The 12,801-nt window shown below is 37.9% G+C and overlaps 4 protein-coding genes across 4 annotated transcripts; 2 read left to right on the top strand and 2 right to left on the bottom strand.

The window, feature by feature from the left end:
• Positions 1-4,747: 4,747 nt before the first annotated feature.
• Positions 4,748-5,134, bottom strand: PFICI_04099 (uncharacterized protein; the record flags this gene model as incomplete). The annotated part of the gene is made up of 1 exon (XM_007832680.1): positions 4,748-5,134. The coding sequence occupies one exon, from the start codon at positions 5,132-5,134 to the stop codon at positions 4,748-4,750; it is 387 nt and encodes a 128-aa protein (XP_007830871.1).
• Positions 5,135-5,537: 403 nt separating this feature from the next.
• On the bottom strand, positions 5,538-6,832 carry PFICI_04098 (uncharacterized protein; the record flags this gene model as incomplete). Its single annotated transcript, XM_007832679.1, has 3 exons — positions 5,538-6,010; positions 6,086-6,507; positions 6,576-6,832. The coding sequence occupies 3 exons, from the start codon at positions 6,830-6,832 to the stop codon at positions 5,538-5,540; spliced, it is 1,152 nt and encodes a 383-aa protein (XP_007830870.1).
• Positions 6,833-7,398: 566 nt separating this feature from the next.
• Positions 7,399-8,151, top strand: PFICI_04097 (uncharacterized protein; the record flags this gene model as incomplete). The annotated part of the gene is made up of 3 exons (XM_007832678.1): positions 7,399-7,600; positions 7,658-7,968; positions 8,026-8,151. 3 exons carry the CDS (start codon positions 7,399-7,401, stop codon positions 8,149-8,151), a joined length of 639 nt encoding a protein of 212 aa, XP_007830869.1.
• Positions 8,152-8,952: 801 nt separating this feature from the next.
• Positions 8,953-10,228, top strand: PFICI_04096 (uncharacterized protein; the record flags this gene model as incomplete). Its single annotated transcript, XM_007832677.1, has 2 exons — positions 8,953-9,878; positions 9,928-10,228. The coding sequence occupies 2 exons, from the start codon at positions 8,953-8,955 to the stop codon at positions 10,226-10,228; spliced, it is 1,227 nt and encodes a 408-aa protein (XP_007830868.1).
• Positions 10,229-12,801: the final 2,573 nt, after the last annotated feature.

The raw sequence follows: 12,801 nt of genomic DNA, 5'->3' as shown, positions 1-12,801 counted from the left end.
TTTTTAAACCTAAAGACACCTTTTTAAAAAATAATTTTAGCCTTATTTAATTTAAACGTAAAAATAAATAATTTCTAATAAATACCTATTATTTACGAAAATTAGTATATACGAAAAATAAATTATCCATATATTTTATAAGCATTTTTAATTTATTTAGGGTAGCCCGCGCTAAAAAAACAGTTCGGAGCTTAGGCTTAAAATAGCTTTTATAATAATTTTTATAAGCTCCGCTATTAAATAGGTAACGGATTTAAATTTTTATAATATTTTAATTAGTTAAAGCTAACGAAATTTATTTATATCGAATATTAGGTAATACCGGTCGTTTAAATATATAAATATATATTAATATATATATTTTAAATTAAAAAACGAAAACGAGCTAATCCTTAAATCGGAAAAGTTTTTATATATATCCGCTAATAATAAAATATTTATTTTCGGTATTTTTTTAATAACCTTTTTATAATTAAACGTTAGCCTCGGTTTTAGCCCTAAATTTTATATTAATTCGTTTTTATTTTTCGGAACTAAAATAAATTAATTATTTTAATCCGAAAGCCTTCCGTTAGCTTAATACGTAAATTTATATATATTTGCGTTTATTTCGTTTTAAATTAATTTATAAAGCTAATACTGCTAAAAAAATATTTACCGTTTCCGGGCTATTTTAAATAATATTACCTTTTTTAAAATTCGTAATTTATAAACGTAAAAATCGGTAAAAGGTATATTTTTTACGGATTTAGCTTTAAAATCGCGGTATATATAAAATATCCGCTATATTTCGTTTACTAATTCGTTTAGCATTAATAATCCTAATTTAATATTTAATTTATCCTAAAATTTATTTAAATTTTTTTTATCGATTTATTTTCGGGATAAAATATATCGTTTATAAATTTTTTTTTAAATAAAAAATCCGTTTGCTTTAAAATAAATATATAAAATACCGCTTTATTCGATTTATTATCCGTAATTTATACGAAAAAAGATAAAATATAAAAGGTTTTTTCGCGTTTATTTATATTTAATTTAAAATCCTCTTTAAAGCATAATATAAAATTTAAAAATATAATTTATTTATATTATTATTTATGCTTTAACGTTGCCGTAAATCTAAATATATAAGTGTATATTTAGTAATATAATAATATGGTTTTTTCGTTATATCCGCCCGGATATAATTTATTAATTTATTTAGGTTATTTTTAAATAATTAGTTTTCCGATTCGGATCCTAAAGTTTTTTTATTTTTTAAATTATTAAAAGAATCGTTTTCGTTTGCTTTATTTTTAAATATAAATGCTTTAAAGTTTATAATTAGTTTTTCGGGATAAAATAATAATGCTAAATTATAATTCTTTTTTTACGTTAATTATAATCCTTATAATTTAACTAATTTATTATTTTTTTTATTTTTATAAATAATTAATAGGCTTTTTCGGATATTAAAAATTACTCGGATATTTTATAATTATAATAAATTTAATAATAATTTAGCGGAGTTTTTTTTTGTATTTTAAAAATAAATAAAGGCCTATATTAATTCCGTTATTTTTTTAATATTTATTATAAATATAGCAAATTCCGTTACCTTATATATATTTAAAAATAATATTATAATATATATTCGTAAAATACCTAATTCCGTTATTAGCCGCTTTTTTAAACTAATAAAATTAATATAAGTTTTTAAAATTAAATTTACGTCCGATTTTTAATTAATTATATAAGCATCTTTTAATATAATATATATAATATTTTTCCTTTTAATATTTTTAAATTTTAATACCGGGGATATTTAATATATTTTTAAAAAACGGATAATTGCTAATATAAACCGGGCGGCTAATTTTTTCGGGATAGCCGTTTTTTTTTAAATCTTTTTAATTATACGAATAATAAAATATTTAAAATTTTTAATTATATCCGGGCTTGCTTAAAAAAAGTTTATTAATATAAAATTTAAAAGCATAATCCTTTTTAATTTTTTAATTTAATTAATAGGTTTTTTTCCTTTTTAGCCTTTAATTTTAATAAATAATTTAGGCGGTTTAGCTAGTTTTTTTTTTCCTAAATTTATATTTCCTTAAAAGGCTTAATTTTAAATTATTTCCGTTTTTATTTATTTAAATAAATAAATTAAAAACGGATATATTTTCGCTTATTTTTTGCTTTTTAGCCGCTTATTCCTAAGCTTACGTTAAAAAATAGGCTAAATTTAAAATTTCCTTCCGTAATTTATTATTTATTTCGTTACCGTTTAATTTACTAATATTAGCTAATATTGCCGATCGTAACGGGATTAAGAAAAATAAGATAAATGCGTTATTTTCGATTTTTTCGATTTTTGCTTTTTTAAAAGCCTTTTATTTATAAATATCGTAATTTTCGATTTTTTTAAAATAAATATCGTTAACCGCTTTAATAAGCTTTTTTTTTAAAATATATTTATAACCGTTTCGAAAATATTATATTAGGCTTAAAAAAAATAAATGCCTTTAAATATAATTTTTTTTATACTTATAATCGGGTAAAAAATTAATATTATATTTATATATAATTAGGCTTTCCGTAAAAAAAATAAATTCGTTTTTTCGCGATATTTTTAAAACCGTTAATAAACGGATTTTTAAAAATTATACGGTTTAGGATTTAAGGAAATTTTCTTTTTAAGCTTTATCCGTATAGCCGTAAAAATATCCCTAAATTAAGGTTTAGCTTTAAAAACCCGATTTATTTAGCTTAAATAGCTTTTTTTTTTTGCTAAACCTAAATATTACGAAAAAAAGGCCTAAAAAAACCTATTTAGCTTCCGTTATTTTTTTAATCGTTATAAAATTAAAAATCGAAAAATAATAAATCGGGAAAAATACCGGATATTATATATTTTTAAACGATTATTTATAAATATAATTATATTTTAACTTAATTAAATAAAGCTAATTAGGGTTTAAAGGTAATAGCTAAAAAAAGTATATATTTTAAATATATTTTAAATAATATTTAATTAATATTTATACCGGTATTTAATTTAATAATCCGTTTTAATATTTAAAAACGGACGTCGTTAGCTATTTATTTATATATTTTATCCCGGGTTTCGAAAACTTTTTAATATTTTTTTAAAATATTTAAGATTTTTTATAAAAAAATATTAGCGTATCCGATAACCTTTTTTATAGCTTTTTTTTAAATTTTTCGTTTTTAAAATTATTTAGGAAATTTATAATTATTTTTTATAGCGAATATCGTTTTAAAAATATTAAAAATAAATTATTTATTTATAAACGCGGCTTATCCCGTTTTTTTATTTGTTAAAAAATAAATCGTATTTTTCCGGCGTATACGGCTTAAAAATTTTTTTTTTTATCGGAGCTTTTTTAATTTATCCTAAAATTCGATTAATGCGTTATTTTTTAGCTATATAAAAAATCTTTCCTTTAACGCTTATTCGATTATAAAAATATTTTTTTATATAGCGGCGTTTAAAGATACCTTTCCGAAAGCCAGCTAAATTATAAGGTTATTATTTAAAAATATAGCTGCGGCTCTTTTATATTAGATATTAATAATTTTTAAATAAAAAAACGGTTTAAAAGCGGCGTATCCGGCTTTTTTAAATTTTTATTTAAAATAAAAGATTTATTTAATAATAGCTTCCGATCCGTTAAATTTGCCGTATATAGATAAATTCGGAAATGCTTTTATTTTTATTACGTCTTTTAATAACTCCGATAATATATTTAAAAGAAATTCCGCGCTTAAAAATATAATAAAAAATAGGTTTTTATAAATATTAAATTTTATAAATTTTATTAGGTAATAAATTATTTTAGGGTCCTAATTAAAAAATAAAAAATAAATATTTTAAATAGCTATAATAAAAGTAGATTTTTCGTTTATAAAGGTATTTTCGCAATTTTAATTTTTTAACGTTTTTTTGCTATTATTTATTATAATATAAAATATAATTAAAGCTTTTTAATTATCTCCGGTCCTTTAAATTACGTTTATAAAGTTAAATATAAGGAAAAAATTTTCTTTTTAGGTATTTATTATTATTTATATTATTTCCTATTTTTTTTAAATATTAATAACTTTTCTAATTTATATATATATCCTAAAATATTAATTTTAAAAATAGGTAAAAATATTATTTTTTTATAAGCTATTTTATTATATTATAATTTTATTTTTATTAAACGAATAATATTTTATTTTTATTAAATTATTTCGGTATTATAATCCTTATTAAACGGTTACGCTATTTCCTATTAAACTAAATATATTAGTTATTATCCTTATTAAACGGTCGTATAATTATTGCCTTTATTAAATAATTATATATTATATTATAATTTTTTTTTAGCCGTTTTGCGTATACGCGTATAGCTCCGATTACCTCGCCGGGGACACTAAAAAAAGACAATTCGGGGAAAAGTGGGTAAATTCAGGTACGGACTATAAGCCGTCCTTAAACGGGAAACTATATATATACGAAGGTGTCCCACAGGGCACCTTCCCCCAAAGTTTTACTCCTGGATGCTGAAGTAGCGTTCATTCGGCTCGCGGACCTGGCTGCACCTACAGATTATTGCCGGCGAAATTACATTCTTCGTTCAACGTTGACCAAAAGACCCGACCAGGTGGTAGTCAATTTGGTTGCTGAGATGGCACGGCGAATCACGGCCTATCATAAGAGTAAAACAGTACGGTAGTCACATTGTACCAAGCGGATTCATTGCGTGGATACTGTGGCATGTCGAGGAACGTATCGTTTGAATCCCATGCGACGAAGCGCGGCCCGGATCGCGTACATGCCGGAAACACAGTTGAAAAGCGTCATCGAGATCTCTAGGAACGATGCTTCTCGGCCCTCTTTCGAGGAAGTAACGTATTCGACGAGATCTTCCTCCTGTTGCTTCGTGAGTTGTCGCTTCCGGCCGCGGCGACGATTTTCGCGTGCATGCCGTTGTCGTTTTTCTTTCGGATCTTCGGCGAGGGCACCGCGAATCTGATGAGATGTGTAGCCGGTAATTTTGCCGATTTCTTCGTAAGTCTTGCCGGCGTCGAAACGTAGCGTACGAACACGATATTGCTCTTCTTCAGTCAAATGGCGTCCCATGGCTGTAGAAATAGCTGTACGACTGCAGGACTGGCTAGGTATAGAACGCGTTCTCGTTGTTTTTGGCAATTGTATGGTACAACGACGCGGTGTGGCCGGCCTCGCTCCTGGGGTGTTTAGTACATGCCCCACTGCGTTTTTTTTTTTTTTTTCCCCCTTCGCGCCTGTTCTTACTGCCGCTGATCATCCAAGTCGACAGGCGCTGTGTCCAGATGAGCTAACATTGAAGATTTGTGTCAAATGGTGGGGTTTTTACCACTGCACCACAAAAGATTGGTTCTTAGTTATTATGCGCTTATTAGCACTTATCTAACAATTTGTATCGTGCCAAAGTTTACAAGATCATCTCAACGACGAGCCGTTAATCTGCAAATTAACCACTATATGAACTACCAATTACCTATCATGAGAAAACAAGTACCTTGGTTTCATGCACTCCCACCTGGCTAAGAAGAACTGTGCCATTGACCGCAAAAGTCTTCTGTCCCCAAACGTCCCTAATCCGACTGCTCCCGCCACCACTGTTTGCGAACTGGGGTACATTTCCCAGATCGAATGAGATATCTTGAGTGTTGTTCTTTTCGTTGAAAGCCAGAATCACGAACTTTGAGTCTCCTGAAGTGAGCGGGCCGGCCCAGATCTGAACGCTGCCTTCCGACGAAAGGTCTGGAACGTAACTGACAGCCAACCCCGCATCGTCCTGGTTGATTGCTATGATTTCTTGATTGAGCAACATGTCCAAAGATGACTGGTTAATTGATAACAGATTGGTGCTAGCAATGAGCGGTGACTTTAGAGCGGCCCAGAAAGAGAAGTGAGTCTGCTCCTCGAGAACAGTCATTGCATTGTTACCGATTTCTAGTGCATCCATGTCGCCTGTGAGAGATGTTGCATTAGCGTATTCGTGCTCAGCAGGCGGCTGCAGTACAGAGTAACGGAACCAGAACTTACCCCACGATCCAGGCTTCTGGAAATATGATAGCTCTCGCATTTTTCGAATCGTTGTAAGAACACTTGTCCCGGCGTATCCTGTATTCAGGCAATACGCAGTCGTGCACACACCAGAACTGTCCGAAGCAAACGATGCATGGATGTCACCGGCGATGCGGTACGAGTCGCTAAACTGATCGGCCCAGAGCCACGGAAACTGATTGCCCCACTGACACAGCGAGTAGAAGATTTCCCTTCCAGTGTCTTTCAGGGCATGCGCCATGCGCCAGAAGCGTTCTTGCGGGGCAAGTGTGTTGGCCTGAAAACCGCCGCAATTATCGTACTTGAGGTAGTCGATACCCCAGCCAGCAAAGGTGGCGGCATCAAGCTCTTCATATCCATAACTACCAGGTTTGAAAGAACAAGTCAAGATTCCGGCGTCGCTAATCCCAATTGTCAGATTCGCAAGAGAAATTTCACACAAATATTGCTCAGGGATCTGCCCACAAACCTGTATATGCCGACTTTCAACGCCCGTTCATGCGCATAGTCCGTGATTCCTACAATGCCGCTAGGGAAGCGAGTAGAATTCGCCTGCTGTAAACCATTCTCGTCGCGGTATGCAGCCCAACCGTCATCCAGTAGTAGGTAATTGTAGCCAGCTGTCACGAGACCATGGTCAATCAAAGCATCAGCCGTGGCTTTAATGATAGTCTCGTTGATGTTGTTCTTGAAGGCATTCCAAGAGTTCCAGCCTACAACAGACATTGAGATTAGTCATGTATCAACGAGAAGCATCACGGGAAGGCGCATATACCCAATTGTGGTTTCTTTGCCAGGCCATTTGCCAAACCAGGCAGCGACAGCAGTAAGAGTTGAAGGAGCTGCATCTTTCCTGTAGTTCTCAGTGCCACAATGTGCACAGAACGTTCAACTCCAACACAAGCTTAGAAGGACCGACATCTAGCGCTTGATTGATATTACGATACCAGTATATAGTGCTGGTAGGGATATAGATACTTTGACTCCCTGTCGAGCCACGCGATCAACCAGGAACTAGTGTCCAGGCCCGGAGAACTATCCGGTACCTGGCCCGAGGCCGGATCACGTCGAATTATACGAGTTCTATACTTCGTGATGCGACATTGTTGTGGGGCCCCCTCATTTCATCCCCGCAGGATGCACCGCCCCCAGATATTAGCTAAGAAGGACTCGCTATAGTCGACCTGGGATAGATAATTATCACGTTTGTGAAAAACACGAATTGAATCACGGTTGATGCCAGCGTCTGGCCCCGTCAGTTCTCAAAACATTTCTCAGACAACCATTTCTCAATGAAGTTGAGCATCACCTGTTTCGCCCAGCTGACATCGCTTGTTTACGCAAGCATTGTCGATCGTCAGCTGTTAGCATATGCTCCGGTACCAAGCAGCGCTTACACTGCCCCCGTCCCCACGGGCATCACGACGCTCTTGAATTTTATCCACACTAGACCGGAGCTCTCGAATCTTTCGGCTTTGGTGGAAGATGTTCCCGGTAGGTGCATGCCAATAACAGAATTGATGGGGAATACCATGCTAAAAAGACAAACAGGATTCGTGCAAGCTTTCAATACACCGACAAGCTGGAAGTACACATTTTTTGCGCCCTCCAATACAGCATTCGATAAGACGGGTCAGTACTTTGAGACCTTTGCAAACACTCCAAAGGGCAAATGGTGGCTCGGCAACCTACTCCAGCACCATTATGTGCCAAACACTGAATTGAAGTCATCGGCTTTCAATTCGACCGCTTTGCGATTCCAAACGGGATCATTTCTCTACATCGGGGCTCAAGTCGATGGAGATCAATTACGACTGAACAATGCATCCACTGTCACTGAAGCCGACATTCCAGTGACGAATGTGAGTTGACGGTTCTCGAAAGTCTGCCACTTGCCCACCCACTGACTTCGCTTACAGGGCCTGGTCCACATAATTGATCATTTTCTGGATCCTTCAGCGCAGATCTTTGAGGCAGACCTGCCTCGGGCATCTCAATCATTCATAGCCGGAAGCTGCTCCAACACGGCTTTGCCGTATTGCTGATAATTTTAGGGAATGGCACAATGCAGCGAATTCGCTATAGTTTTGTAGTATTTTGTTGCGTGAAAGAAAAATCTGCTACGGTTCGACTATCCAGCAAGGTCTTTACTACTGTCATAGGTACGCAGCAGACGTATCAAATTTGTCTAGAGTCAGGGTTCTCCATAGCAAGAGCAGTTTACACAGTGCATACGCTCAATTATTCAGTCTGCTTAATACACTTCTACGCGTAGTCATTCGACTTATAGCTTTCATCCCCTATTGCTAGCTTTTGGTTCGTCGGAAATGAATACGTTCTATCTGAAACGACCCCTTGATCCACACTTTTTTACCCAGAGGTTAGCTCAACCACGGCTGCGATACACACCAAAGAGAGTATAAGAGTACTTGGCTTGTCCACTCATGTTCCGAAAGATGGCCCGTATGATATCACAAGAACATCGCGGCTGAGGGAGCGAATTCTTTGTGGTTGCGAACGGAAATCATCAGTCAAGGAGGTTTCTCTTTCAATTGGAGGACTTCGAGTTCAGTATGTCCGGCCTCCACAGTACCCCGGGCATCAGAGGCTGACTTCCCCATGGGGATACCCTCAGGGGACACACGTGTTCAAGCAAGAGACTTTCGCGGAGAGATAACTCGAAGTTTCTTGTTACTCACAGATCGACAAGATTATCAGTTCGCAATTGTCGTTCAGGAGCCAGCAAGTATAAATGTACAATTCATTCCAGTCCAGATACTTGACTTGATCTCCCCACAACCAGGTCAAGCATATCTACGGAAAACGCGGTGTCGAAACTTTTCGAAATGAAGACAACGATCATTATATCGTACTTGGCAACGCTGGCCCTCGGTGCCAGGTGTGCTTTCCATAACTCTACTACTTCTCCCAATACTCCTACTTATCCTAATACCACTACTTACACACACCCTGGCCTATTGCATACGGAATCCGACTTCAATCGTATCAAGACTTTCGTCAACGAGCAGAGAGAGCCAATGTACACCGGCTGGCTCAAACTAGTCAATCATGCATACAGCGAATATACTCCTAGCGCTAAGGCGACAGTTTGTCGAGGCTCTGGGGGCGACTGTACCGAAAACTATCCCTCGCTCTACCGAGATGCGGCCGCAGCATACACCAACGCCATATACTGGAAGGTCACAGGATCCACCCAGTACGCTGATGTCTCTGGTTCTATTCTCGATGCCTGGTCCTCGACTCTGACGGCCATTGACGGCACATCCGACAAGTATCTCGCCAGTGGTCTCTACGGATACCAGCTCGCAAATGCCGGAGAGATTCTTCGCACATATTCCGGCTGGAAGGGATTGAACAACCTTACCTCGATGCTCGAGAATGTCTTTTATCCAATGAATCACAATTTCTTGGTAAACCACAACGATGCTGCGATTGATCACTATTGGGCCAACTGGGACTTGTGCAATCTGGCTTCAATGTACGCCATTGGTGTCCTGTCTGATAATGCGACTATGGCCAACGAAGCCGTTACATACTTCAAGAGTGGACAAGGTAATGGCGCCATTGAAAAAGCAATCTGGGTCACGTACAATGAGAGTGGCTCCGGCAAGGTCCTGGGTCAGAACCAAGAGGCGGGCAGAGACCAAGGCCACGCGACGCTTGATTTCGCCCTCTTGGGTGCCTTTGCCCAGCAAGCATACAACCAAGGTGTCGACCTCTTTGGATACTTGAACAACCGGATTCTCGCTGGGTGAGTATTATATCCGACCAAGATAACATGCGCTGACGAGTGAACGAAGTTCGGAGTATGCATCGAAATACAATCTCGGCTATAATGTACCATACACCACCTACAACAACTCGGATGTTAGCCAGCCCATTATATCAAACTCGAGCCGCGGAACCATCCGTCCGATCAATGAGCTGCTATTTGCTCACTACAGCTCCTTGAAAGGACTGAATTCGTCATGGACTGGGGCATATCGCGATCTCGTCGTCGAGCAGAGCGGGGGGGCAGAAGGTGGTGGAGGTGACTATGGGACTACGAGCGGTGGGTATGATCAGCTTGGCTTTGGAACAATTCTTTATCGTCTCGAGTGAGGGGATACTAATACTTGAAAGTATTGACTTAGTACATACATGTACGTTATGCAAGTTTGCACCTGAATGTGAAGGCGCATTTGAATCCTGAAAGGAATTGGTGCAATTTTGTCCATAAGCTGCACGATATCTATCCAGTGGCTCTCGACCACCAAAATCAATCACTCCAAAAGCAATGATCTTTTACTCTCGTGATAGGAGTGTATGTCTTTTTCCGCTTATCGTGCTGAAGATTTACTCTGCGAAACTACTATTCCCTATAAAAAGATGGGCATGTCAATCTGTATGCTGGTAAGTTGGTGGACACGAGTGAGTGATGCAATTGCCTACCTAAGTAGGTTCCTAGGTACAAATTCATGAAAGCCTTGCGCCACAATCTGTCCATCGCAGCAAGCAAGTAACGGTTGCCTGCATGAATAATTGACGAAAATCCGACGACGATGGGCGCATAAAGCACCCAGGCCCAAGCTCATCTCCGCTCCCAATTTCAGATTTAACGATATCCTTTTTAGGCGTATTGCCAACATTTCACATTACTATAAGGAATATGAAGATTCAATGTAAGTACTTTGTAAGGCCGAAGCCTGATCTTTTTTTACTTTTACTGGTTTTTTTGTTCTTTTTGGCTCATGATGATGGGAATACACAAAGGGGATTTGTCTCCTAGACTGATCGAATATAACGATATCAGCCTTCCATATTTGTACCAACGCTACTTGTACACAATCAAAATTTGTCGCTTTTCATCGGCTGAAACATGATTCCATCCGTGGACTAGCCCATCGGCTCGGATGTCTCTGCGGACGGGTGTTTCGTTGACTGACCATCTGACCAGCAGTTGATGGCCGAGAGCCTAAGCGCCAGAATAGAAATTGCCCAACACGTGTGTCACTGTTTGAATTGTCATGTCGTTTTCATGAACGGAAAGTTTGTGGACTTTGCAGCTTGTTTTGTGAGTAACAAGAAAGTCAAAGGAGACAACCCAAAACTCTGTGCTAGAGTTGTCTAATATCGCCCCGAAAATGTACAGCAGCTGATTCGTGCGGTGTGACACTGTCCGTCTGTAGTTGAACTGTCGCAAATGCAATGGAACAGTGGATTCACAACTTGTTGCAAGTCCTGATGTGGTTTACGTGGTGGTCTTTACGGTTTGTAGACGAACCACACCTGCAGCGGTAACATCGAAGGACGTCGCTCTGGTGGATCTTGCTTGTTTCTAGGTGTCTCTGCAGAGCTCGTTTACTTGAGAAAGATTTGCCCGTGCATCCAGCATGGCTACACCTGAAATGTTTATTCCTTTCATGCCACCTTCGCATTGTTTAGTATAATATCATTGTGATTTGCCAAATTCAGCTTACTTGACTTTGCTTTGATCCCAGTGCGCCCACTGACAATGCGAACATTTGATCGGCGGGATAGGATCAATTGCGACTCTCTTTTTGGGCCCTGACTGGCCTTTAGAACAAACCAGTTTCGAGAGTCGCGTCTTGGGCGTCGATGTGGAAGTACTTGCGGGCGTACTGGCAGTGCTTGATTCCAAGGCAATGTTCGAGGCAGTTGTCGTGTCGTGACCATAGTTTGAAGACATCTCCATGTGCTGCAATGTATCTGCTCCAAACAGTGCATCAGGGCTCCGACCTGCGTCAAATAGATTGCAACGAAAGTCCATAGTCGAAGAGAGGACAGGAACTGGCGAGAACCAAGATGATCCCAACGGAGTTTGACAGTCTAAAGGTGTGAATACATCTGCGTCAAGGCTGGCAGTGCTTGGTTGCGAGACTTGAACATTGGGGCAGAAAGAATGTGAACATGGATGGCCTGGGTATAAGGGATCGAATTGATTCGCAAGCGTGTGCGGCACGTAGAAGTCAGCACACATTGAACCCTGTGTCGCCGTAGAGAGAAAGGGATCATCGGATTCACCAATGCAGCTTGGCCATTGTTGTAAAACTTCAGTTGAAGGCAGGAATAGGTGTTGAGGCCGGAGAGAGGTGTTGTAAGAGTTTTGGGTCCAAATATTTGACATCCATGAGTGAGAAAAAGGGTGAGCATACGATCCGGATGAGGCAGGAGGCCATTCGCCAGAAGCGCCAAAGTCTAGGTTTATTGAGCTTTGCTCTGATGCTTGATTTGATGCATTACTTGCGGTGGCCTCCCCAACATCAAACTCCGGAATATCGTGTTGAAGAAAATCATTCTGGTTCTGAAGGCGGCTGCGGCCATCTTGCCTTATGTGATGATCATGATGGTTCTCCGAGATTGTGAAAGCCCCGAGCGAGTCGGGGCTTCACGGCCGAAACCTGATTGTAAAAACAGTAAATAAGCATGAGTATCATATCATCGCTTGAGAACCTCTGGATAAATGCTACATGCGAAATATTCCACTGGCCCTGATACTTACTGATTTTTGTGAAGATCAAAATCGATTGCGCCAACAGCAAGACTGGTTTTGTGCGTATCTGGTTCGTGCTGGCCGAAGCTCACTCTGAATGCAGATACTGAAATGGAGGGAAAGAATGCCACAGGCCTTAGCAGGAGGGTGATCAGTAATTTATTGGTTGGCTTTCAAGCAG

The sequence above is a fragment of the Pestalotiopsis fici genome (assembly GCF_000516985.1).
Source record: "Pestalotiopsis fici W106-1 unplaced genomic scaffold PFICI_Scf_2, whole genome shotgun sequence".
Lineage (NCBI taxonomy): Eukaryota > Fungi > Ascomycota > Sordariomycetes > Amphisphaeriales > Sporocadaceae > Pestalotiopsis > Pestalotiopsis fici.
The sequence above is the reverse complement of the archived record's forward strand: the minus strand, read 5'-3'. Positions and strand labels throughout refer to the sequence as shown.